This window comes from Emys orbicularis, chromosome 12 (assembly GCF_028017835.1).
Source record: "Emys orbicularis isolate rEmyOrb1 chromosome 12, rEmyOrb1.hap1, whole genome shotgun sequence".
NCBI classification, from domain to species: domain Eukaryota; kingdom Metazoa; phylum Chordata; order Testudines; family Emydidae; genus Emys; species Emys orbicularis.
In genome coordinates, this window is record NC_088694.1 from 28,406,338 (window position 1) to 28,432,980 (window position 26,643).

A 26,643-nucleotide genomic window follows, 5' to 3' on the forward strand; every position below is an offset into this window, starting at 1 on the left:
CATGCTCCCAGCTGTGTGCCAGCTGTCTCATTGAAAAGAGAGCTCAACAGGAACCTGATGATCTAAGGCCATATTCACTCCTCCTCCAAGATTTGCTCAGTGCAGGAGACGAGAGGCATCAGCTAGCCAAGTATGCATCCCTGATTCACTAGCTGCCTAGCTTCAGTGTACATCAGAGCAGCCCCTAGACTTCTGTAACTTACGCCAGCTGGCTATGGCCCTATAGGACCACATACCCCTTGAGAACTAGCAGAGCTGAGTCATGCTCTGTCCCACCCTCCATGCCACTGTTCGGGGGAGATTGGTGTAAACATTGGCTACACCACTGGATGCCAGCTGGGAGCTCCTCCACACCAAGCGAATTCTGAACTGGCCTGTTAGATGAGACTTCACCACCCTAAGCAGTGCAGAACAGCAAGCCAGAGCACACAGGGTTGCATTAGCCCACATGTCTGATCTGTGGATTAGTCTAATAGATGCTGCTAAATGCTCGGTCTCCAGATGGTGGCATCAATGGCATTAACTCCAGAGGAAGCTAACATGAGAGAGAAATGGGTGGGAAGGAGCTTTGGGAATGAGGAGTGTTCAGAGATCCTGGGAGTGTCGCTCTGCTTCCTAGTAGGCAATTTCGAAGGGTAGCACACCTGCGTTCTCCTCGTCCTCCTGCTGGTTGGGGTTCAGTGCCATGACCTGCACCGTGATGGAGTTGCGGGAGATGGTGCACCCGAGCCCCGGAGGCCACACTTTATGGGTCTGCATGTGCTTCTTCACGTTGGACTTTTGCGCGAAGGCTCGGCCGCACACGATGCACTGGAACGGCTTCTCACCTGTGTGGCTGCAGGGCAGACCGAAGCACATCAGTGAAGATGCATGACAGGAGGTGGTGGCCTGTAAGCATGGATCACAGGGGACAGCTGTCCCACGAGTGAACTGAGAACCTAGCTGCTTGGCAGATTAGCTCCTGGACATCCCCAGCAAAGGGCTGGGAACCTGATCAACTGGCGTCAATGGATTTTGTAGGTGGAGCAGGAGAAACAGGCCTTACATACAGAACACAGAGTTACAGCCCAGGGGTAGTTTGGGGGTGGGGAGGAGCTCTGCAATGGAGTCGGAACATTTATCATCACGTTTTTCTGCACTGACCCTATAAGCCACTTGACCATCATTGCTTGGTTTAGAATAAAACCCCTTTCTTCTGCTCCAGCATCAGAGGATCCCTTCTTGTCCCCCCACTCTGCTTCCAGCCTAGGAAGAGGGAAACCCTGTCCTCTTCTCTCTCTCTTCCCCCCACCCCAAATTACAGGGAGGGAGATCTTTCTGCTCTCTCTTCCTGTTCCAAGCCCAGAAGCCACTTCTGATGCTTGGTGGTCACCAGGATGGGCTTGGAGTTTAAATGACACCTGCTAGCTGCCCATCAAGCTTTTAAATCTTTGCTCAGGGTCTGAGACTAGAGTTTTTATCCTTCCTCTTCAGGCATCGCTCTGAATATTCGCTCCCAAGGGGAAGCTCTGGAGGTGAAGGTGTCTGGGCATCCAGATAACAGGAACTGTGGATGTTCTCATCAGCTAGTGAGCAAAGAGGACTCCAAAGCCAGCTCATACTCAAAAAGTAGAAGATGCAATTACATCTCACGCCTCCTGTGCAATCAACAGCCTGCCCCACTTGGCCATCCCTGCCGCATCTGGGTTAGCATCTCACTGTTACCTTCTGATGTGCTGCTGCAAGTCAAAGTTCTTGGTGAAGGCCTTGTCACAATAAGTGCACTTCAGTTTGGGGGACTTAGGTTTCCCTGAAATAGAAAGAGTACATAATGGGAATTAGCTACTCCAATTCAGATGCATTCAGGACCAGGGAACATTTGATGGGATATGACTGGCAACAACACGAGTTTGTCCCATGGGACAATAATAGGTGCCAATTCTACTTTTTGTATATTATTTTTTGTATAGCATAGTAAGAGTACACTGTGTTGTACATTTGCTAACAGAGCCTCAAGAGCTTCCAATCTAAAAGCGCAATGCAATGGAGACATGATGGTCTAGGGGTTAGAGCAGGGGCTGGCCATAAGGAGACGTACCTTCTTGCAGCCCACTGTCATTTTTGGAACGCCTATTTTTGGAGGTCGAGGTGGAATCAAAACTGGCCACGTTTCCTCCAGCCGCATTGGTCAAAGGAGCAGCAGTGTTAGTGCTTTTGGATTTGAAGCCCTGCTTCCCTGGGCTGTACACAGGAGGGGAGGGGTACACAGGACTTTCCACACACTGGCTTGGCACCTGGAATAATGCACCAGTGAAAATACATTTGCTAAGTCCGTGGAGAAGTTGCCATGCTGGATCATTAGTCTGTCTAGTCCAGGGTCCTGCCTAACTGGATCAAACCAGTAATCTGTTTCTTTAACCAAAGGGAGGCTAAACCAATGCACAAAGGGCAGCTCTCAGGCTGAACCTTGCCAAGTATTCAGGATTTATTAGCAAGACCCGGATACCAAAGTATAAACTCTCAAAACAAAGAGCTAGCTGGTCCCCGATTAGCCCTTAGAACTGCATCTCTGCTCTCCAGAGCTGATCACCCTCAGCCTGGTCTGGATTCAAACCCGTGACTCTGAAGGTGGAAAGCTCAAGCTCCTGTTACCAGCCCCAGGAAGATTTCTGAAGGAAGTTCTGCTGTGCAGATTCCAGTTAAACAAACTGACAATATTATTGGGAAGGCGAAGGGTGTAGTTAGCAAAGCAGCCCAAGTCATCAATCTGGAGTAACACAGTTTGGGGCCCTTTCTGAAAAGGGCATCTGGAGAAGCTTGGCAGGTCCTCTCCTACCGCATACTCCCCAGTCTATTTAACTGCCTGAGGAATCTCACTGTCAGGATATTTTTTCTGATATTCAGACTAAGCTTCCCTGTGCTGAGTTTCAGCCCACTACTCCTAGCTCAATCCCTTTGCAATGTCTCTGCCTTCCCAGCAGATATCCTTTCCAATACTCGCAGGCAGTTATAGGAAATCCCCCCCCCCCCAAACACATCTACATGTGTTCGGCTCTTTTAATCTCTCCTCATAAATCAATCCCTCCAGTCCCTTAATCATTCTCATGTTCTCCAGATTCCCTTCAGCTTGTTGACATCTTTCTGATCATTACTTTCCCGCAGAGGAAATACTAATTGATTACAAGACAACCTAACGCATCTTTCCCTGACTCTAATTTTATGACAAATGGCATTTCTAATCCAGCTAACTCATGAGCAGCATCTTCTCCCCAACTTGTGAAATGGGCTTGCAGGAGCCTTACGTGTCGTGTATTGGTCAGAAGGTAGAGCAGCATCTGAGGGATGACCCATGGCCAAGCTCGCAATACGAGGCCAGGGACACGGCTTTACCTCTATGGGCGGATACGGTTGCATCCCCAGCGTCTGTATCTCCACTGTGCCATTCCCTGCCATAGGAGCAGGTGCGCTGTACACTTCCACCACCCGGCTGCCGCCAGTGCTGGGCTGTCCCGGTGCTCCCAGTGTCTGAGCGGGAGGAGGTGGTGGCTGAGGTGGAGGAGGAGGTGGGGGCGGCGGAGGAGGTGGGGGCTGGGAAAGGTATCCAGCTCCAGTGTGCATACTCAAGCTGCTCTGAAAACCGGAACAAGAGACAAACAGAGAAGGCATTGAAAGTGCAGCACAGGTCCAGCAACCTCCAGCTGGAGTTGCAGAGGCCACACTCATGACATAATTCATAATTCACTGTCAGATCGGCAGACAAAGCAAACTTTGGGCAAAATGCACTTTTTAACACAGATGTGGGCACCTTACTAAATACAGTATCTAGTTTCTAAGGAAGGAATGAGCAATCGAACAGCCACCTATATACCGTGCAGGGGTCAGATTGAGAGGGTATGCAGCAGCTCATACTGCCACTTTTCCCTGTTGATGGTCATCTTGGGCTCTAGAATCCAAGCATTTGCTTCATTTTCTTTGTAGCCCTGCTGAGTACAAGGAAAACCCTCAGAATGTGAAGAGGGTAACCAGTGCAGGACACCTGCCAAAGTCTGTAGACAGCATTAAACAACAGCTCCGAGAGAGGTGTCCCATTGATCTCCCTGGTCATTACATAGATAGTCCCTGATGGTTATACGGTAACATACACATTTCATGGGGGATCATAGCACACAAGAAAGAACCAGGGATGATCATATTATGAAGAGCGGCACAATCTGCTGTGAGAGGCAGTGTGAGTGAGCAGATCTTGGCATAGGCCCATCACTTGTTGTTTTCCAACCTGACCTCTGCTGTTGTTTTTGAGAAGATGCCCAGGCACCAACATCACAGCAGCTCTCTGAACTGTGCAGGTGGCACTGCCAGCCAGAACTCTTGGCTCTGCTATTCAGCTGGGGACTCAGTCTGTTTGGAAAGCGCACTCCCCTTACCTGCACGGAGGGCTGCACCGTGGGCATTGGTTGGTCCAGGGATGTAAAAGCGGACATGGCTGACATCAGCACCTCATCACTGACTAAGATATTCCCCTGCACGAGCGTCTGGATCAGCGGAGATGGAGGAACCGTGATGTATGTGGAAATTTGCTGAAAGAATGGGGGAAAAATGTGTTGGGGCTCCACACTAGAACAAGAGAAATAATCTCTGAAATTCCCGGGAAAGGAACGAGGATGTGCTCTTTACTAAACTGACGAGTCTCTGCTACCGCCAGCTCTCCTCACTCGACTGGCCACACTAGAGATCTACTGGTTGCTACTGTTTGTATCTTCACCTATGGGTCTATCCTGCCATCCTGTAACAAACAGGGAACCACACTGGCACTGTTCAGAAAAACGAGGGCTAGACTTTCCAAAGCTCTAGTTCAAAAGGAATTATTTTGGGGCAGTTCTCTGGCCTGTGCTATACAGGAGATCAGACTAGATGATCACAGTGGTCTCTTCAGGCCTCAGAATCTATGAATGAATCAATCCTGGGAGACCTGATGGCTCAGGGGATTGGAGATGGGATAGGGAGTTGGCTATGGGTTTACAATTCAAACCATGTTGGTTATTAAAGGTGACCTGGGGAACAAATAGCATTAAGACCTTCAGCGGAATGCTCTGACTAACCAGGTGATGTGGTGAATTCAGAAAGGCCAGGGACTAGATGGCCAGGAAGACTGTACTTCCTTCTCACCCCTAGAGGTGGTCCCATCAGGTCACAATTGAGGTACATTGCGGGCGACAGCATGGGGGAAGATTTTGCTCACACTGTCCCTGTTCAGTGGTTATGATGAGGACTGATGCCTCCAGAGTCGGCAGCGCCTTTCCCCAGCGCTAGATTCACTTTAAGGGGGGGAAAAAACACATTTTTTTTAATTACTGGAGAATTCCATCTTTTTGGTTGATTTGAGGAGCAGAAAGCGTGCTGTGTGTATGAGGGGATACAGGAGCACTGTAGCAGAAGAACAGCTGCATGGATTCAATTCCGGCAAAAGGTAGGTTTGGGGTAGGGGGAAGATTTTTGCTTTTTTTAATTCTCCCCAGGCACGGCACACCGGAATATATGGAGTCATGTGTGGAGATTGGGCGCTGAAGGAACCAGGAGGCAGATCCAGGGATGAGGATGCCACATCCAGCACCCTCTCACTATGTATGGGAGCCAGATGCAGCTAAAGGGTGGGAGTGAGGCCCACCCCCACCCCCACATGTGGAAAGCGGCAGCCAGTCGTGTAGGAAGCAGCAGGCCAGACAGTCCTGGGAGAGATAGCTCTGTGGTTTGAGCATTGGCCTGCTAAACCCAGGATTGTGAGCTCAATCCTTGAGGGGGCAATTTGGGGATTTAGTTGGGGATTGGTCCTGCTTTGAGCAGGGGGTTGGACTAGATGACCTCCTGAGGTCCCTTCCAACCCTAATAATCTATGATTCTATGACCCACAATACTAGCACCCTGAGCTAGAACTACAGTCCTACCACAATAGGAATCCTAGAAAAAGTGGAAACATGGATGAATGGCTAATGAAGAGAACAAAAGAATAGCACAATCATGTAGGGGGGAAAAATCAGAAAGGCTAAGGGACATGAAAGGAAAAAGAAGAGGTTCTTTAAATATATTAGGAATGAAGGAAAGTGTAAGTCCTTTACTTAGGGGGAAGGAGAGCTAAAACTGATGAGGTCAAGAAGGCTGAGGTTTTTAATGCCTATTTTGCTTCAGTCTTCACTAAAAAGGTTAATAGTGACCAGATACACAATTAATAATAAAAACAAGGGAGAAGGAATACAAGCCAAAATAGGTAAAGAACAGTTTAAAGAATATTTAGATAAGTTAGATGTATTCAAGTCAGCAGGGCCTGATTAAACTCATTCTAGGGTTCTTAAGAAACTAGCTGAAGCAATCTCAGAACCATTAACAATATTGAGAACTCCGGGAGGATGGGTGAGGTCCCAGAGATCTGGAAAAGGACAAACATAGTAGCTATCTTTAAAAAGGGGAACAAAGAGGACCTGGGGAATTATAGACCAGTCAACCTAACTTCAAAACCAGGAAAGATATGGAACAAATGATTAAACAATCAGTTTGTAGGCACCTAAAGGATAATAGGGTTATAAGGAATAGCCAGCATGGATTTGTCAAGAACAAATCATACCACCAATGTAATTTCCTTCTTAGACAGGGTTACTGGCCTAGTGGATAGGAGGGAAGCAGTAGACGTGATATATCTTAATTTTAATAAGGCTTTTGACACAGCTCCACATGACATTTGCATAAGTAAACTAGGGAAATGTGGTCTAGATGAATTTACTATAAGGTAGGTGCAAAACTGGCTGAAAGAACAGTTATCAATGGTTTGCTGTCAAACTGGGAGGGCATATCTGGTGGGGTCCCCACTGGGGTCAGTCTTGGGTCCAGTACTATTCAATATTTTCATTAATGACTTGGACATTGGAGTGGAGAGTGTGCTTATAAAGTTTGTGAATGACACTCAGCTGGGAGGGGTTGCAAGTACTTTGGAGGACAGGATGAGACTCCAAAAAGAGTTGGATAAATCAGAGAATTGGTCTGAAGTCAATAAGATGGAATTCAATAAAGACACATGCAAAATACTGCACTTAGGAAGGAAAAATCAAATACACAGCTACAAAATGGGGAGTAACTGACTTGGTGGTCATAATGCTGAAAAGAATCTGGAGGTTACAGTGGATTGCACATTCAATATGAGTCAACAATGTGATAAAGTTGCTAAAAAGGCTAATATCATTCTGGGGTATGTCAGGCTCAGGAGGTAACTGTCTGGCTCTACTTGGCTCTGGTGAGACCTCAGCTGGAGTTCTGTGTCAAATTCTGGGTGCCACACTTTAGGAAAGATGTGGACAAATTGGAGAGAGTCCAGAGGAGAGAAACAAGACCAATAAAAGATTTAGAAACCTGACCTATGAGGAAAGGCTAAAAAAACTGAGCATGTTTAGTCTTGAGAAAAGAAGACAGAGGGAGGGACTTGACAACTGTCTTCAAATATGTTAAGGGCTGATATAAAGAGGACTGTGATCAATTGTTCTCCATGTGCACTGAAGGTAGGACAAGAAGTAATGGGCTTAATCTGCAGCAAGGGAGCTTTAGGCTAGATAATAGGAACAACGGTCTAACTAGAAGGGCACTTAAGCTCTGGAATAGGCTTCCGAGGGAGGCTGTGAAATCCCCATTGTTGGAGGTTTTTAAGAACAGGTGGAACAAACATCTGTCAGGGATGGTCTAGGTTTACTTGGTCTGGCCTTAGTGCAGGGGACTGCACTTGGTGACCTCTCAAGGACCCTTCCAGCCCTACCTTTCTATGATTCTATAATAAAAGATTAAACTCTTTATTGACCCGCTGTTCAAGAGCAGTGACAGTGTTCTGAAGGAAAGCCCATAGTAAAGGGATTATATGGACTCTGCAAATAGATTCCAAGAGGTAAGAACAAGGCGGGGCCAACCCAGCCTCCTTAGGGTGAGATCACTAGCCAGGTGTAACTGGATTCAGTAAACGTTCACCCCTGGGTTCTCTTGCCCTCCAAAGTCAGTGGCGCAGAGACCCCCAAGCATGCCATGTAGCTACCTGCCGATTGGCACTCTGAGCCTGCTGCACGGACGTGATGGACGGAGTGTACACGCTGTTGGTAGCCAATGAGACAGTGGCCAGTGAAGGGGTGTTTCCTTGGCATTGCTCCCTCTTGTGGGTCATGAACGCTGGCAGCGAGTTGAACTGCTTCTTACACTTCCCACACAGGAACACGTCCTCGTCATCTGGAATCAGAAGGGAACAGATCATTGATTTGGCTTCAGGATCCTTCTCCTCCTCAGACTATGGAGCTACCTCAACTACAGTTAGGGTCAGAAAAGGGACGATACAATTTGGTGCCTTCCTGCTGTTAGCCCCACCGAGCTGTCATAGCTAGGGGAGGGTGAGCTGAATTCTATTCTGCCTTGTGCAGCTTCAGCTATTTTGTCAGCTGAGCTCTAGCTGCAGAAAATCCTAGAGGATGAGAAATAAGTAACTGAACTTTGCATTCCTCTAGCTCCTTCCGAGTACGTCAAAAAGGCTCACATGGATCAGACTGAGCTGTCTTTAGACAGAACAATCAGCCGCAATGCATGGAGGAGGGAGAGGCTGATTACACAGCGTTCACTTGCATGTGTTTGGGGAAAGGTCACAGAATAATTCTGCATCTTCCAAGTGAGCCATGATAAAACACTGTTTGGCCTACGCCTTCCGGTTTTGAGGAGAGCAGCTCTGGAACCCGGTATTGCTGATAAAGGGCTGAAGTGAAAAGCCAGACTTTCATAAGCATTTAAGCCAGCAACTACCATGACTGCTCACCTAAATTAGCTACACTGTCCCCAAATAATTGAGCAACCTGAGTGTTCATTGCAGCAAGAGGTGTTTGTGACATGCAGAAAGTGCCCCTCCCTTCATGCCTTTCCTGAAGTGCATGGTCTGGACCTGTTGCTGAGACCAACCCCAACCCACCCTCTCTTCCTCTGGGCAACCGCACCAAGTCTGTGACAGGCACCACACAGTATGTTCTGTATTGTCCCTCTCTCCCCTTATGTTCTGCCTTGTTTCACTAAACAGACCGTGAGTCCTTAGGAATTAGCACATAGCAGTGACTCTCCACCAACAGTCTGCAGACAACTGTTCTGCCAAACCATTACTGATGGCCACTGGGACAGAGGGCGTGGCAGGAAAGGCAGCCCACAAGAGTCTCTTTCTGATTGCACATGGGAGGAAGAGAGGGGCTCACCCATGGACTGGATGGTGGTGGAGGTGTTGACATTTTGACCGGATGGATCTGTAACTGCTCCCTGACCATCCAGCAGGGACTGAACAGCCAGCACTGTCTGATTATCCATTCCTGAAAGACAGACAGAAGCAAGGGTTAACAGGAAAGCACAACCCTACCTTGGGACATCCAAGCAGGCCCTCCGGGACAAGAACTGGTTCACTGAGTCTAAAACCTCACTCTGCACCATCTGAATGTATCCTACAGTAAACACAACTTAAACGAGTAACGCTGAAAAGTGGCTCCCCCTCAGTGGCCCCATATCTCCCGCTTAGTTCTTCTTCCTTCACTGAGCTCCCACACCCCCACCCCCGCCACCACCTATTCTATGTGCTAGTTATCCTAAGAGAGAAAACAGATCCTAAGAGCAGAAAGCCAGTTCATCTTTCTTTATATGGTCATGGGAGGAGTGGGTAAGAAGAGGCAAAAGAAGATCTGGCAGCTGAAGGAGCTGGTTTTTGGGGAAGCTATTCCCAGGGAGAGCAAAGAGTTTTAGCTGCAGAAGGGGGTCTGATCAGTGGCACTTGCCACTTGGAAGTGCAAGAACATTTGGAATTTCATAGATTTTAAGCTCAGACTAGTTTAAGGTCACCACGTCACACAGAGGGTAACTCAGGCCGGTACAGTTACTCACAAGCCATGTGGTGCAGTGGCTGAGACTTGGGGTTTGTTGTGTTAACAGACCTGAGCTCTGGGCCTGCAGTGAGCTTGCATAAACGCTCTGCTAACGTATTTTTTAAAAGGGCAGGAATGTGCAGCAGTTCTTCCCTGTCTTCTGGGCCAAGGTTCATGGCTTGAGTCAATAATAAGGGTAGGGAATTGCATAGGAATTGAAACAGCATTTAGAAGAGGTAAGATTTGAACTCCTGGTCTCTGCTTTCCCAATTCAAGGAACTTTCCCTTAAGCTAGAGAATTCCTCAGTGTCTTTCCCATTTTAGCATACCCCAGAAGCCAGTGATGCCATTCACACTGAGGGAGATTTGCCATTCAGTTAAAAATTGGCAGGTTCACCTTAGCACAAATATTTTTTCCATTGCAACTACAATGTTATTTAAAAACTCTGTAGACAAACACTAATGATGTATAACTGATACTCTAGGAACAAAAAGCAGCCAGAGGACAGCTCCCAGAGCGATTTAGATTTCTTGTAAAAGGGGTGAAGAAACTGCCCAAAAGGGGTGATTCAATTCATTTTTCATCAAACCCTGAAAAATTCGAACAGCACTCAGTTTATATTCTATGTTTGGGCTTTTTGCCATTTCAATGAGATTTTTACAAACTAAAGGTTTAATGCTCCTGTTAATACTGAACCTTAACACAGTCTTAACTATGGTGATGCTATTGCTGCACCACAATAAAAAGAGCAAATAATCTTACAAGGTAAAATAATTTTCAAATAGTACAGCTAACGGGCAAATCCTGATGAGAAGCCAATTAGTAAACAGCATGAGGAGAGGCTTGAAAATCCTGCAACTGATTGCAAAGATATAAGGAATCATCACAGAGAAGCTGCTCTGCTTTCCTCCTACAGGTCCCCTCCATGCCAGGGTTTAGGGCAGGAAGTGAAGAACATAATGTGCAACAGAAACTGCAAGGAGAGTATTTAGATCTGCAGGATATACTTCTCCAGGACTGCCAGGGTGACATCCCAGGTGCCAAGAGGCCTCCACAAGGGAGAGAGAGGGACTCTCACCAACTGCACACATACACATCACTTTAAAGATTAGCTAAGAACTCACTACTTCTGCATCACCCACATGGAGCTAGTTAATATACTCAAGTAACAGAACCATCAAGAAATGCGGCTTATGCCTTAACTGAGTAACCTGATCAGTCTGCCTGTGACCCGTTCGATTTCTCCCCTTCCTTGCCTTTTGTTTATTAACCTTCCTTGTTGTGTCTCATTTGAACCTATGGCTCCATCTTACACACATTTACTGCCAAGCATAGTACTCACTCTTGGGGGTAGCTCCATTGACATCAATGGGATTACTCATAGTCCAAGCACTACATTCAGTGACATGTGCAGGACTGGGACCTTATATCATAAGCTCTGCAGAGCAGGGGCTGTTTCTTTACTTGTGTCTGTAAAGTACCCATCACACTGCAACAAATAACAATGTATCTAACACCAACCCCTAGTGGGAGCTTGGGGGTGTTCTTTCTAAGCAATTATTTTAACTGTTAAATAGGAGATGAGATCACCCATTTTGCAGCCCTTGCCCCAGAAACTGATTTTGAGGCATGATCTGTTTTATTCATCACATTCCCATCAGGAAGCAGACAGGATGAGTCCCAGTTCTGCCACAGTTCTGTGTGCCTAATGAGCTACGGTCTCTCTTCCTCATTTCCCCTTCTAAGAAGGCAGCTTGTAGGGTGCGGGATGGGACTCCCCAGAATCCCAGTACAGTTGCTGTATGTGTGTAGGCATAATGCAGGGTGAAGAATCTCCTACACCTGCTGGGCAGACAGCACAGCTGGAGGCTGGGCAATTTGTTTCAGAAGTACCCCTATGAATAAAGGTGAGAAGGGTGGGTGGAGAGCCTTCCCCTCCCTCACTCCCCTCAGGAGCATATCTATAAGTAAGGCTACAATTTAGTCATGGAGGTCACGGAATCCGTGACTTCAGCAGTGTGGAGCTGCAGGGTTCCCCGCCGCCTGCGGGGCCGGGAGCTGTAGGGTACCCCCGGCACCTCTGGCGACCCCGCAGTGGGACGTGGGGTACCCTGCAGCTCCCAGCTGCTGTGGGGAACCCCCAAGATCCCAGGCTGTGGAGGGACCCCTAAGCTCCCAGCCACCAGGGGCAGCAGGGGAACTCCCGAGCTGGCAGGTGGCAGCTGGGAGCAGCAGGGGAACCCCCAAGCTCCCGGGTGGCAGGGAACCCCTGAACTCGTGGGCAGTGGCGAGGGAACTCCCGAGCTCCTGGGCGCCGTGGGACCTCAGAGCTGCAGACTGTGTGTGGGGGGGTACCCCACAGCCCCCAGCTGCTGCAGGCAGCTCCTAGCCTCTGCGCAGCTGCCTTGCTTCAGGCAGTGTGGGGATCTGCAGATCCCCATATTGTCCCGGACATTTTTAGTAAAAGTCACAGACAGGTCACAGCTTCCCTGAATTTTCCCTTTTTGCCTGTGACCTGGCCGTGACTTTTACTAAAAATATCCGTGACAAAATCTTAGCCTTATCTATAAGTCATCATGTCAGCTGCACCTCTTCTCATCAGTGGCAGATTCTGCATACTCCCCTCCTCTATCAGATTCACATAGGAGGGAAGACTGTTGAGAACAGCATGGCTCTGCAGCTCCAGAGAAGGGAGGGGAAAGCAGCTGTTATACAATTCATGCTCCTTTACAAACCCAGTATGCGTTCCTTTCCATACTGTAGGGAACTGAATATTGCAGGAGCATGCATGTTTTGTGTTGTTTTGTTTAATTTCAAGAGAAACCAATATTTTAAAATACACATATATATTTACAATTATTCCCCTGCAGTATTTGCAAGGGAAACACTGCAGACTCCTGCTAGTGCATCAGAACCAGAGTGTGAAATTTACAAGTCTATTGCAATGTCCAAGTGGAAATAAGCAAGCAGCAGGAATAGTGAGAAGAGAATTGGACACCTAGAATTCTATTTTAATAGTTTATGTTGATAATTAAAACACCTTAAATTACTGAAGCTCAAGAATTTTTAAAACCTAATTCCTGTCTTAATATTCATGCTAGGAATGCCAAGCTCAGTCTGTGAAGGGGGCCAGATTACATTTTTAATAGGACTGTCAATTAATCACCGTTAACTCACATGATTAACTCAAAAAAACTTAATAGTGATTAAAAAAATTAATTGCGATTAATCACAGTTTTAATCGCACTGTCAAACAACAGAATAACAATTGACATTTATTAAATATTTTTCTACATTTTCAAATATATTAATTTCAATTACAACCCAGAATACAAAGTGTACAGTGCTCACTTTATATTATTTTATTACAAATATTTGCACTGTAAAAATGATAAAACAAAAAATATTTTTCAATTCACCTCATACAAGCACAGTAGTGTGATCTCTTTACCGTGAAAGTGCAACTTACAAATGTAGATTTTTTTTTGTTACATAACTGCACTCAAAAACAGAACAGTGTAAAACTTTAGAGCCTACAAGTCCACTCAGTCCTACTTCTTGTTCAGCCAATCTCTAAGACAAACAAATTTGTTTACATTTACAGGAGATAATGCTGCCCACTCCTTATTTACTTCACCTGAAAGTGAGAACAGGTGTTTGCATGGCACTTTTGTAGCCGGCATTGCAAGTTATTTACATGCCAGATATGCTAAACATTTGTATGCCCCTTCAGGCTTCAACCACCATTCCAGAGGACATGCTTCCATGCTGATGACGCTTGTTAAAAAAATAATGCGTTAATTAAATTTGTGACAACTCCTTGGGGGAGAATTGTACGTCTCCTGCTCTGTGTTTTACCTGCATTCTGCCATATATTTCATGTTATAGCAGTCTCAGAAATGACCCAGCACATGTTGTTCGTTTTAAGAACACTTTCACTGCAGATTTGACAAAACGCAAAGAAGGTACTACCAATGTGAGATTTCTAAAGATAGCTACAGCACTCGACCCAAGGTTTAAGAATATGAAGTGCCTTCCAAAATCTGAGAGGGACGAGGTGTGGAGCATGCTTTCAGAAGTCTTAAAAGAGCAACATTCTGATGCGGAATCTATAGAACCTGAACCATCAAAAAAGAAAATTAATGTTCTGCTGGTGGCATCTGACTCTGAGTCTGATTTGTCTTGCATACCCCACTTTTTACCTCACTTTAAAAACTACTTGCTTACAAAATCAGACATAATGCAGAAGTGTCACAGCAAACTATTACATAAAAATTGCTTACTTTCTCATTTTTACCATATAATTATAAAATAAATCAATTGGAATATAAATACTGTGCTGTACATACATTTCAGTGTATAGGTCATGGAACAGTACAAACAAGTCATTGTATGAAATTTGTTTGTACTGACTGCTCTCGTGCTTTTTATGCAGCCTGTTGTAAAACTAGGCAAATATCTAGATGAGTTGATGTACTCCCTGGAAGACCTCTGTGTACCCCCAGGGGTACATGTACCCTTGGCTGAGCACTACTGGTCTAGATTATCAGAATGGTCCCTTCTGGTCTTGAATCTATTAATCTATTAGCTACCCCATCCATCCAACCTGATCCACACTGCCACTTACAGCACATAATACACCAATGTCACAGAGTGATAAATGAAAGATACACATTTATTATTGAGGGGCTGAAAGGGAACTGGCTCCCAGCCCTACAGGGAGAGGGGAGGTGCATCTCCAGGGGGTAAGTCCTGCTCTCTGAACCTGGGGGGGTTCTCTTAGGAAGAGAGGGTGGGGGAGGTCTCATTAGAGACAGGAACTTCCCAGAGGAGGGGACTGGGTCAATCAGTAGAAGGGGCAGGAGCAATCCCCTGGGTCCTGCAGGCTGGGTCTCTCAGGAAGGGGAACTTGGGGATGGGGGGGGGTGTCTCCCTAGGACATACAGGAGCAGGATCTCCCTGGGGGCTGGGTCTCCCAGGCCCTCGGGGCTGGGCTGTCCCAGGAGAGGAAAGGGTCTTCCTAGCCCTGGGGTCTCCCAGCAGGGGACATGGGTGAGGGGAAGTTTCCAGGGAGGCATTGCTCCAGGTGGGCCGGGTCTCTCTGGGGGGGGGGGTTCCCACGGTGGGGGGCTCCCTGGGGAGCACTGCTCCGGGCAAGCTGGGTCTCCTGAGGAGGTCTGGGGGCACTGCACCACACAGTCTGGGTCTCTGGAGGAGGTTCTCCAGGGGGTGGGCACTGTACCAGGCCAGATCTCTAGGGGGACTTGCAGGGGGTGGGAGGTCTCCCAGGGGGACCAGGTCTCTGGGGGGGTCTCCAGGGTTGGGGGGCAGTGCTCCAGGTGGGCAAAGTCTTGGAGGGATTCCCCAAATGTGGGGGGGGCACTGCTCCAGACAGACCAAATCTATGGGGGGGCTTCCCCAGAAAGGTAGGGGGGCACTGCTCTGGGTAGGCCAGGTCTCAGGGGGGGGGCTTCCCCAGAGAGATAGGGGGCACTGCTCTGGGTAGGCTGGGTTTCAGGGGGGCTTCCCCAGGGGAGGGGGGTACTGTTCTGGGCAGGCTGGGTCTCTACAGGGGGTTCCCCCGGTTAGGGGACACTGCTCCAGATGGTTCCCCTGGGGATGGGGGGTACTGCTCCAGCCCAACAGGGTCTATGGTGGGGGGGGTCCCCACAGAGGTGGGGGGCACTGTCCCGGGCTGGCCGGGTCTCTCGGGGGGGCCCCCGGGGTGGGAGGCACTGCTCCAGACGGTTCCCGCAGGGATGGGGGTGCACTGCTCCGGCTGGCCGGGTCTGAGGTGAGGGGGGGCACTGCTCCAGACGGGTCGCCCAGGGATGGGGGGGGATGCACTGCTCTGGCTGGCCGGGGGGGGGGGGTGCACTGCTCCGGACGGTTCCCCCAGGGATGGGGGGGGGGGTGCACTGCTCCGTCTGGCCGGGTCTGAGGTGGGGGGGCACTGTTCCGGACGGCTCCCCCGGGGATAGGGGAGTGCACTGTTCCAGACGGCTCCCCCGGGGATGGGGGGGTGCACTGTTCCGGACGGCTCCCCCGGGGATAGGGAGGTGCACTGTTCCGGACGGCTCCCCCGGGGATGGGGGGGTGCACTGTTCCGGACGGCTCCCCCGGGGATAGGGGAGTGCACTGTTCCGGACGGCTCCCCCGGGGATGGGGGGGTGCACTGTTCCGGACGGCTCCCCCGGGGATGGGGGGGTGCACTGCTCCGGGCTGGCCGGGTCTGAAGGGGGGGGGGGGGACTGCTCCGGCTGGCGGGTCTGAAGGGGGGGTGTACTGCTCCGGACGGCTCCCCCGGGGATGGGGGGAGGGTGCACTGCTCCGGACGGCTCCCCCGGGGATGGGGCGGGGGGGTGTGCACTGCTCCGGACGGCTCCCCCGGGGATGGGGCGGGGGGGTGTGCACTGCTCCGGACGGCTCCCCCGGGGATGAGGGTGACACTGTTCCGGACGGCTCCCCCGGGGATGGGGGGGGGTGCACTGCTCCGGGCTGGCCGGGTCTGAAGGGGGGGGGGGCACTGCTCCGGCTGGCGGGTCTGAAGGGGGGGGGTGTACTGCTCCGGACGGCTCCCCCGGGGATGGGGGGAGGGTGCACTGCTCCGGACGGCTCCCCCGGGGATGGGGCGGGGGTGTGTGCACTGCTCCGGACGGCTCCCCCGGGGATGAGGGTGACACTGCTCCGGGCGGCTGCAGCGGGAGGGTGGCGCAGCCTCCTGCATCTGTGCGCGGCTGTTCCAGGAACCCTCCCCCGGCCGGCCGGGTTGCCTGGGGCGGCCCCGCGGCCGCCGAGCCCCAGTGCAGCGGAGGGAGGGGAGGCGCCCGGCGCGGAAGAGCCGCGGCCGTGCCTGGCGCTGCGGCGCCCCCGGGAGGTGCCGTGTCGGCCCCGCAGCCCGCCCAACCCGGCCCGGCCCGGCCCCGCAGCCCGCTACCTTCCAGCGCCTCGAATATCGTCTGCGCCATCTTGGAGCCGCGGCGGCCGGGCCCGAGCCGCCTGAACGGGCATTGTGGGAAGGGATTGGAGGCGCCGGGCCGGCCGCCAGGGGGAGCCTCGCGCCGGGGTCTGCAGGGGGTGGGCGGTGGAGCATGAAATGGGGGGTAAATCCCCTGTGGAGGAGCTGGGGTGTCCCTATGGGGGGATGGGGTGCCCATATGGGGGGTAAGGCCCCTATGGGCGATGGGGTGTCCATATGGGGGGTAGAGCTCCTATGGGGAATGGGGTGCCCTGATGGGATGTCCAGATGTGGGGTAAAGGCCCGATGGGGATGTCTATAGGGAATAAAGCCCTTATGGGGGTACTAGAGTATCTATATGTGGGTAAATATCCCACGGAGGGACGTAACTATGCCGACAGTACAGCTGAGCCGGCCAGTTGCAAGGACAAGTCATTGGTATTGAAGGGTCACAGCCACAGAACTGCCCTAGATGTGATCAGCATGGACCGTTCAGTACCATTGAGTCAGAATGCAGAGCACTGAGTGGGAGCGAGCTCCGAGGGGTGCATTGCTATTGTGGTTACAATAGAGAACATCCACATTAGAGCACTGAAAGGCTCCAGAATCGTAGCCCTTTAAAAACCAGTCGCTTGGCAGAATGAAAACCCAATGGTTCATGCTGAAAACAGTTGAGAATGGTACCTTTGTAGGAATTGGAGCCAGATACACACACAGGGATGCAGATAACCTTGTGGACATTTCCTCATCTGCCAAAGTTGGTGCCTCCCCTAATTTAAGATTTCTCGACTAAGTATACGATGCCAGCAGCACAGGCCTGAATTCTAACCTGACTTGTTGAAATTGGTTTATTCATTTTACAATAGCTGGTGTACTGGTCTAACTATGGAGGCCTGGGTTACAACTCCATAGTTAAAGTTGAGTAAAGTAAGGGATGTTGTGTGTGTAAAAACAAAGAATCTCTCCTCCACAAACTCACAGCACTTTTTAAGAATGAATTTGCTGAGAATGTACATATAAACCTGTGAATTCGTTTGAGTTATAATTAATTAGAAACTTGGTCCTTTAAGAAATTTAGCATCTAATCAGTATGTTCTTTGGGTCAGAATTTTAAAGGTATTTAGGTGCCTAAAAATGCAGATAAGCATCTAGTGGGATTTTTTCAAAAGCACCCAGAGATCTAACTCCCAAAATCAATGGAAGTTAGACCCCTAGGTACATTTGAAAATCCCACTAGGTGCCTATCTCCATCTTTAGGCACCTACATACCTTTAAAAAACAGGCCCTTTATCTTGAATGATCTTAAAAATGGAATAACAGACTTCAGAGGTTCCATATGGTTAAACATAACAGAACTTGTGCATAGGCTATATTTGAGGAAATTGAGGTATAAATAGGCTAAGGGTGGGATCCACAAATGTACTTAAATGCCTGAGTCCTGCTGTTAGGCGCCACTGCAATCCATACAACTCCTGCTCATTCTCCAACCCTGTAGGTACCTAAATTTGCTCAGCGCCTACGTTTTTATAGTACAAAGCCCTAGATGCAGATGTTTCAGCCTCTAAGCATGCACACTGCAGCCCCATTCTAGAGATCCCACCCTAAGTGATCAGCAATTGTATCTAATTACTATAATTGTATTGGCTACAGACAAGCTCAAGACAACAACTCAGGTAATTTTTAATTGGAGTCACTGTGATAGCCTATATAGTTTAACCGCCCCTCCTCTACAGCTAATTGACATTCAACAAGTCTACTGGTTGTAATGACTCAGTCGAGTGAGACTGGACATGTGTGTCAAAAGTTCTCATTGGTAGATTAAGACCCAGCTTCTATGGCTGCATATTAGCTTGGGTGTCAGTGCTTGAAATAATAACTACTGTGCCCTCTAGTGATAGCATGAAGGGAACTACAACCACCAAAGAGCATTAATCATAATTGTGGTTACTGCATCATGTCATTACAGGGCAGAGCTAAGGTTGTTTGGGTGTCTTAACTGTGCATTTCTTATCTTCAAGTATCAGAGGGGTAGCCGTGTTAGTCTGAATCTGTAAAAAGCAACAGAGGGTCCTGTGGCACCTTTAAGACTAACAGAAGTATTGGGAGCATAAGCTTTCGTGGGTAAGAACCTCACTTCTTCTTGCATCTGAGGAAGTGAGGTTCTTACCCACGAAAGCTTATGCTCCCAATACTTCTGTTAGTCTTAAAGGTGCCACAGGACCCTCTGTTGCTTATTTCTTATCTTAACATGTTTGGGTTTCTTTTAAGTTTAACCTTAATTCTGAATAATGCTAAGATTTATAATGCTTGGTTTTGGGATAAGTACAGCATCCCTGTAATGTTATTTACCCTTAACTAATACATACATTCTCAACCTTGGTTCTATTTTAACATAGTTTGTTGTCCGTGAATGATATAGGAGATCTCAAACTGCTTCATTTTGCAGACCACTTTGTGAAAAACCCAGCTTCCCTCCCACCACCCGTCCCCCACTGCTTCTTTCTCAAAATATTTCAGTATGCTGGCCACCAGGAAGGACCCTTCAGGCTACAGCTTGACCATTTAGAGTCAAATGCTGGTCCTGTTGAAGTCACTGGTAAAAGTCCCAGCGGCCTTAATAGGACCAGCATTTGGCCCTTAGTGGAGGGATGTCCAACAAAGCACTAACAAGTGATGCAGTGACGGCTTCCAAGGAGCTCAAGAACAGTATCAGCTACATTTACTGTTAGTAAAAATAGATACCCAGGACTAGAATACTTGCTGATGTGTGTATTTTCCCCGTTGAACAGAAATTGCTTGTTGGTTCAATTCAAGCAGTAAAAAACGGCAGTTATAGAGAGAGGATGACAAATGTTCAACCTTGGGTGACCAGACGTCCCGATTTTATCGGGACTGTCCCGATATTTCCTTGTTTGTCCCGCGTCCCGACCGATGTGCGGTCGGGACACTGGACAAACAAGGAAATGCTCCGGAGCCCGGAAGTGGGACGGGGGGGCTGGGGCCTGCTGCCCCCACTCCGGGGCCGCCCCGGGATAGCACCAGCTGGGCAGCAGTCCAGATGTGACTGGCCAGGGGCTGGGCGCAGCGTGTGCGCTGCTGGGTCCCCGCAACAGGCCCGGGCTCGGGGGGTTCGGGCCCAGGTGCCAGAGCCGCAGCCGCCGAGCTTGGCCATCGGCCGCTTCTTCCCCCCGCGGCAGTGGGAGCTGCAGCAGCGGCTGCTCCCGAGTCCCGCTGCCCGGGGGGGAGAAGAGCCGCCGCCTGGCCCCGTGGGCCGCCCCCCTACTCTCCCTACCACCCGACTGAGTCCTGCCTGCTCGGGGCCAGGCCGGACTCTCACTCACCCTGGCCCTGCGTCTCCGGGGCCTCCCTCCAGCGCTTGTGGAGGAAGGGTGTGTGTTTTTTTTTTTTTGCCCCGCCACGCTCCCTCCCTCCACGCACCCCTCCCCCCCCCCCCCCCCCCCCGCGTCCCGATATTTGACTTGGGTGATCTGGTCACCCTAGTTCAACCTGAGAGCTAAATATGATCTCTTTAAGAATCCTGAAATGATTATATTTGGCCCTCTGGCTGCACTTTGGGTGTTCCTAATTTAGGCCCCATTTACATGATAGATGTTGCCACTTTTAACAGTTTATTTTAAGAGTTTATAAAACTTTAACTTTTTGAATCTCAGCATTTACTGTCATTAATTATTATCTGCCCCTTCCATAATTTCCTACAAATGTGAAAATGTAAATAGATAAAAATAAAAGCTTAAAACCAATAATTCTACACAACTACAAAAAATTAATCTAAAAATATGCTTAAAAATAAACATTGATATTATCTGTCAAAATTATAATAAAAATAAAAATCAGATTCTGCCAAGCCTAGAGAGAAAGAATACATTTAAAATTGACGAAAAGACAACCTTTTCAGGGTTAAATTTTTTTATTAAGATGATGTTTAAAAAGAAAGTGAACGGTATAGAGCTTAAGTGATGGACAGTTGAGGCAGCCTATGCGAGTGTGATGGACTGAGCTCGCTCTGTGCGGATGCGGAACCTCTCCTTGGTGGCGTCTGCTTTCCGCACGGACCCTGTTTCCCGGAGTTCCCATTGGCTCTGCGCGCTACCGAAGCGGCCCCCCGGTCGGAGCGTCGCGGCAATGGGGGCCCAGGCGATGCTCAAGACCCTGCTTTACACCGTCAACTCCCTGCTGCAGCAGCGCAGATACCGCGCGGCGCTGGCCGTGCTCAAGGGCTTCCGGAACGGAGCGGTGTAAGCCGGGGCACACTTGTACCTCCTGCCGTACCACGGTGCGGGGCCCTCCTCCCCCTCCCCGGGCTGTGCCTGTGCGGGGGAGGAGCTCCCCCCCGCCCCCGTCCCCCTCCGGGCTGTATCTGGGAGAGGGGCGCTCTCTCCTTCGCGGATGGATGTGGATCCCAATTTTTTATCTAAAGCCCTGCAAATCTGCAGATATCCACGGATCATTTTTGCAGATCAGATACAGATACAAATTTTGTATCTGTGCAGGGCTCTATAGATGCATTCATAACCTTTTTTTTTTTTTTGTAAAGTGGCTAATGCCCTTTTTCAAGTGCTCAGAGCTAGCATTTATTTACTTCAGTTGAGGTGGTTTGGTTTTATTCCCATTTGGAATGTGTTATGTCTGATTACCTTCGTTATTTTTAAGTTACAGTTTCTTAGCCTGTGGCTGTTTGGCTGTAAATACCGTATAAATAAAAAATAAAGCTACCGACCCATTGATTGAATTATCAGGCGATGTATTGAAATTGATTTAAGCTGATCAACCAATGACTTGTGGTTTATTTCCACTATAATATAAGGATTAAAAGATCAGTAGTTGGCTTACAGTAATAAAAAGCCTCTGAAAACATTGTGTATGCATATAATAATTTTTCTCTTGCAGCTATGGAGCAAAGATCCGTGCCCCCCATGCTCTGGTGATGACCTTTCTCTTCAAGAGTGGAAGGTACAGACAGCTCTTCCTTTCTAGCATTCTCTGTAAGGATGAGAGCATGCTACAGCCATCCATCTTTTAAAAGTGAACCCTTTGAAAACACCAGACATGTTCAGATCAAATACTTGTTTTCATAACTAAATGGGAAAATCTCACAGTGTGACTTTTTAAAAATGCAAATGACAAGCAGAATGCAGCCTGTTGTTTCAGAGGTTCAGGAAGCTGATATCTCAGCGCTGAGCTAGGCCTTGGTTATACAGTATTGGGGATTTTTCCCAGAGGGCCAGTCACCAGTACAGTAACTAGGGCGGACAAGGAGAACTGCCGTTAGCCCCAGTGGGGCTTACCTTGTTTCAAGCAGGGTTAAACTGCACCAGTGCAAATTGTGTAGACAAGGAAAGCCACCGGGTAGTTTTACTGATGCAGCTGCTCCAATGGCTGGCTGTCAATTTCTGGAATGATGGTAAATCATTAGTGTACACAGAGACCTAGACTGGATTCTGATCAGTGACCTAGCAGTGAAATGAGCCATCCTCACAGCTTTGTTTTTGTTGAGCCCATTCAGAAAAGAAAAGTATTACAATAGTGTCTACGGCCTAACCAAGAATAGGCCCCATTGTGCCAGGTCCTGTACACACAGTGGTAGATTCTTCTTGACCCAAAAACCTTAGTCTAAGTAGACAAGGTACCAGCAGAGTGAACAATGTGATGATCACGTTATTGCTTTACTAACGTTTGTTTGTTCCTTTGCTCAGTTTAAGAGAGAAACTGAAAGCGATTGCTCAGGCCACATACACTCATTCCCGAAACCTGGCGTATTTTGTGTTCACTTACAAGGGGCTGATGGCGCTGCAATCCCGACTACAGGGAAAGAACTTTCAGTTGCACTCCTTCGTGGCAGCCTGTGTTGGGGGCTGGTTAGTGTTTGGTGAAAACAATCATATCAACAGCCAGGTAAACAAATGTATTTGTGGAGTTTGATCTTTCTGACCTTGCCAAAAAACAACATCATGTTGTGTACCAGCTAGTTTGACTAGGATTTAAAAAACAAAAAGAGACATGCGGTAAGTGATGCTGTAATGTGATATGGCCACTCTTCATATATAGCTCACTTACTGTCAAAGCCTAGAGGAAAACAGTTTGCATCAGTGGGTAGTGCACACAGCATTGGGAGCCAGGGGACCTGCCTTGTATTCCCAGTTCTGCCACTGACTCGTTGGACATGCACAAACTTGCACTGGTTTAACTGAAGTTGTGTTTTGAAACTGATATAGCTGAACTGCCACAGAACTCTCTTTGGACACGCTTAATTTGATTAACCTGCCTTATATTTGTTTAACTGACGTAGTAAAATGTACAGTTTCAGGTTATACCAATATAAACGGTATGAAACTGATATAAGTGTGCCCATGCAGTTTATCTAAATTGGATTTTAAAATGAAGATGCAGAGCCAATTGACTGAGCTCTTTCACGCCACCTTGTGAAGTGTATTAGCAGCAGCATCTACTGCTAATACAACTGATCTTCCAAGTGATAGATGTTGTACCAGATGAAACCTATTGCTCAGCAGAACTAGAGTGTCAATCATGTTAGGAGGATACAAACACACACTACAATGTTGAAAGCAATTAGCTAGTAAACTATGGTCAGCTAATAACCTTTTCTGTCTTTAACTTCCAAGTTGCTTGATTTGGTCAGTTTTGCTAGCCATGTTACTAGACTAATATTCCTTGGGTTTTCTCTTTATGTAGATAAACATGTACCTGCTGTCTCGTATTCTGTTTGGCTTGTCCCGACTGGCAGTGGAGAAAGGTTATATCCCAGAACCCAAGCAGGACCCTTTCCCGATCTTTGCTGCTGTGACTTGGGGGATTGTTCTGTGGCTCTTTGAATATCATCGGCACACTCTCCAACCTTCTCTGCAGTCTTCCATGACTTACCTGTATGACGACAGTAATGTATGGCACGACATTTCTGACTTCCTCATTTATAACAAAAGCAACGCTCAAAAGTAATTTGCTAATGCCCAGCGATCTTTGAATAATGGCTCATTCCAGCAACAACGGGGAAAGGATTTTCTGCTGCCCTTGATTGACGCACTTTTTATTATTAGGATCTGTACGACAAATTTCCCTCTTGTTTCTTGGCCAAAATGTTGTGAGTAACCTAATGATCTTTTCTTGACTCTCTATTGGCCACACAGGGACTCCATAGAAACCTGTCCCAGTGCCACAACGAGAGCAAAATGTTCCTGGATTAATTTGATTTCAAAAAGGCTTTTCTACGAGAGACCCTATGTGCTTTTTAAAGACAGTTGTTTTCCTGCTCTGTGTGGGTAGGATATTAGGCTGCAAGTCTCTCCCTTTTCCAGGGAAGTAATTGGAACAATTCTTCATTGGTATCAGCACACATCACTCTTACTAACGCCAGATAGATGGTGATGAAGCCCTTATGCCACTGATGTGACAGAACAATACCAGTGTGTAATTGGGAAGTGAACTAGAAGTAATTTGTCTGTCTGTTGCAGACTTCTGAATACATACGTTACATTCATTCCCCCCACCCCAATGTATTGTCTGGGGAATTCAGTCTTCTGTTTGTGTTCTTCCTTTTATTAGCATTAAAACCAAACAGCAATAAGGAGATAGTTGTGAAACCATCTGCAAAACAGCCAGCCACCCAAGAATGAGAAAGGGAGACCCTGTTTTTCCAGTCCTGATCTCTGTAAATCAAAATGCATGAAAACAATTCATGTTTATCACAACCCAAAGTTGGATTGTTGCTTCTAACCAGGGGCAAAATTATGTGAGGAACTTACCACCTCACTCACCACGACGTCAGGGAAGGCTCAGCACTGTGTGGGATGAGACCTTGGTTTGCCTGGACTCCCTTGCAAACAAAGCAGGTTGGTGTATCTCTGGGATATCAATGTGCAGAACAAAGAGACAGAAGCCAGAGGACATTTTAAATGTGATACTTGAACACTTTTCAAAGTTGGCTCAAATCTTCTTCCCCAAATTGGTTCAAACCATGAAGGAAACTAAACATCTGAGCCATCTAAATGCTCAGGAAAACCAAATATCCTAACAGTACGTGATTTAACAATGTTTTCACAGACCAAGCTTTCTGTGAAGAATGCTTCCATTGACCTAGTTACTGTTGCAGAGGGAGGTAGTGTTCCTACACCGATGGGAAAAATCCCTTCCACATGAGTATAGGCTGTGTCTACACTATGAGGTTATGCCATTATGCTGGAATAATTACTGTCCTGGGGTTATGCCAATATAACCCCATAGTGTAGACGTGGCATTAATATTGCAGAGGGATGTCTTCAGGGTTTGTATATGCGAGTAGGGGAGCAATCTAAATGGATTCAGGATATTTGAGTGACTTTATGCCACTGACAACATATCTGGTCCTTGGATAGTACAGTACCTAGGGCAGAAGGGCATTTCTGAAGGGTAAGATCTCTGCTTGTCAGTTGTCACTTTAGATCTTGCCACTTTAGAGGCAGGAGAGAATTCTGAGAAGTGCTTACAAACATTGCAATTGTTGTAACATGCTGAGTGCATAGCATGTTGATATACTAACTACTAACTAGCGTGAGTATCTATCCAAATACTAAATATATACATAAAGAGCCGGATCTTCTGGAATGGCCAAAGAGCACAGGTCAGAGGGTGGTGTGGAAAGGAGGCCTGATCGTAGCGCTGTATGACTTTCTATCCCCTAGCCCTCTGTGTTAGAGCAGACCTCAAACTGCTCTAACAAACTCGAGCCTTGTTGCAGTGGCCACAAGAGGCCAAAAACAGAGCCCAGAATCAGCAGCCATGTTCCCTTTTCTCCAGCCACAGCCCTCCATCAACTCTACACTGCCTGAGAATCACCCCTACACTCAAGTGATCCTTCTGGGCCAAGTAAGCCACCCTCGTGGGAGGCTTACACTGGTAATGCAGGCAAAGAAGCCCCCTCAGTCCTGAGGATTTGGCTCATTGTCTGTAGACTTAAGCCCACTTACTGTCAGCTCCCTTAGTGGAAATTCCCTTCTATTAGAAGAAATGTCGGTTCTCCAAACACATTTGTACCGACTCAATACAAATGTGATCTCTTAATATCAAACAGTAAATGTTTCCTATTTGCCATCTGAAAAGCTCTTTTCCTGGGACAAGCTGATGCCTGTGCTATTTCTAATATTGACTTTGAAATACAGCCAGCAGGAGAAAGCAGAACTTGCTGTGAATTTTCAATGCACACAATTATGTGGGTTTTATAATTAAAATGAGTGTTCTGTAGCTTGAGGGGCTTTTGCTGTCCATTTTCTACATTTGTATGGCTGACTTGTAACATGGGCAAAGGGGGATCACTAAGTGCAACAGATGCTGTAACTAGAGAATTGTTTTTATGCTTTTCAGTCTAGCTGTGTGTATTTTTATTTACAATTACTGTATGGGAAACTGTCACACACTGAAACCCTAGCTAATTTTTTGGTAATATAGAATGCATTAAGCACATAATCTCAGGTGATTTATTTTAGTTATACTGGTTAGAGTGCTAAGGGGAAAGTCTTGCTTGCTTGTAAAACAATAGCATTGTGGTAAAGAAAGAGATGGCAGTTAGTAGACGTATCTGCCTCAACAGCCATAAAACATCTTTTCCATCCTATGGACAACGTGTCAGTGCCATGCAGATATCCCATTTGCCTCTTCTGAGCACGGTTTCTGTATAATGCATCTTTGGATAGTATAATGTTTTGCATTCTTTAATAAATAAATGATTGTCCATCTGTTTTAAATTCTTGTGTTAAGTGATTGAAATTGGTTTTAAGTTAGGTGAAGTTTAATTG

At 47.8% G+C, this 26,643-nt stretch overlaps 2 protein-coding genes across 3 annotated transcripts in view; one reads left to right on the forward strand and one right to left on the reverse strand.

The window, feature by feature from the left end:
• ZNF341 (zinc finger protein 341) overlaps window positions 1-16,868 on the reverse strand; it is a 28,842-nt gene extending 11,974 nt beyond the window's left edge. The window contains exons 1-8 of one of the 2 annotated variants that reach the window (XM_065414732.1): window positions 16,820-16,868; window positions 9,228-9,338; window positions 8,042-8,229; window positions 4,404-4,556; window positions 3,370-3,609; window positions 2,093-2,273; window positions 1,705-1,789; window positions 645-835 (exon numbers count right to left, since the gene is read on the reverse strand). In XM_065414732.1, coding sequence (XP_065270804.1) covers window positions 645-835; window positions 1,705-1,789; window positions 2,093-2,273; window positions 3,370-3,609; window positions 4,404-4,556; window positions 8,042-8,229; window positions 9,228-9,338; window positions 16,820-16,850 — 1,180 coding nt within the window. In that variant the 5' untranslated portion in view covers window positions 16,851-16,868. Of the gene's footprint in view, window positions 1-644; window positions 836-1,704; window positions 1,790-2,077; window positions 2,274-3,369; window positions 3,610-4,403; window positions 4,557-8,041; window positions 8,230-9,227; window positions 9,339-16,819 lie in introns of both variants that reach the window. The other variant, XM_065414731.1, reaches the window with a different exon arrangement.
• A 4,004-nt stretch (window positions 16,869-20,872) lies between these two features.
• On the forward strand, window positions 20,873-26,585 carry PXMP4 (peroxisomal membrane protein 4). Its single transcript, XM_065414400.1, has 4 exons — window positions 20,873-21,096; window positions 21,749-21,811; window positions 22,555-22,753; window positions 23,552-26,585. The coding sequence occupies exons 1-4, from the start codon at window positions 20,873-20,875 to the stop codon at window positions 23,813-23,815; spliced, it is 750 nt and encodes a 249-aa protein (XP_065270472.1). The 3' UTR covers window positions 23,816-26,585.
• The last annotated feature ends 58 nt before the right edge of the window (window positions 26,586-26,643 follow it).

What these genes read in the sequence shown, in the direction of transcription:
- PXMP4 (XM_065414400.1), top strand. Translation starts at nt 20,873, where the DNA reads ATGCGGAACCTCTCCTTGGTGGCGTCTGCTTTCCGCACGGACCCTGTT. An exon ending in TTTCTCTTCAAGAGTGGAAG is followed by an intron (nt 21,812 to 22,554) that starts GTACAGACAGCT and finishes TCCTTTGCTCAG; the next exon opens with TTTAAGAGAGAAACTGAAAG. An exon ending in ACAATCATATCAACAGCCAG is followed by an intron (nt 22,754 to 23,551) that starts GTAAACAAATGT and finishes CTCTTTATGTAG; the next exon opens with ATAAACATGTACCTGCTGTC.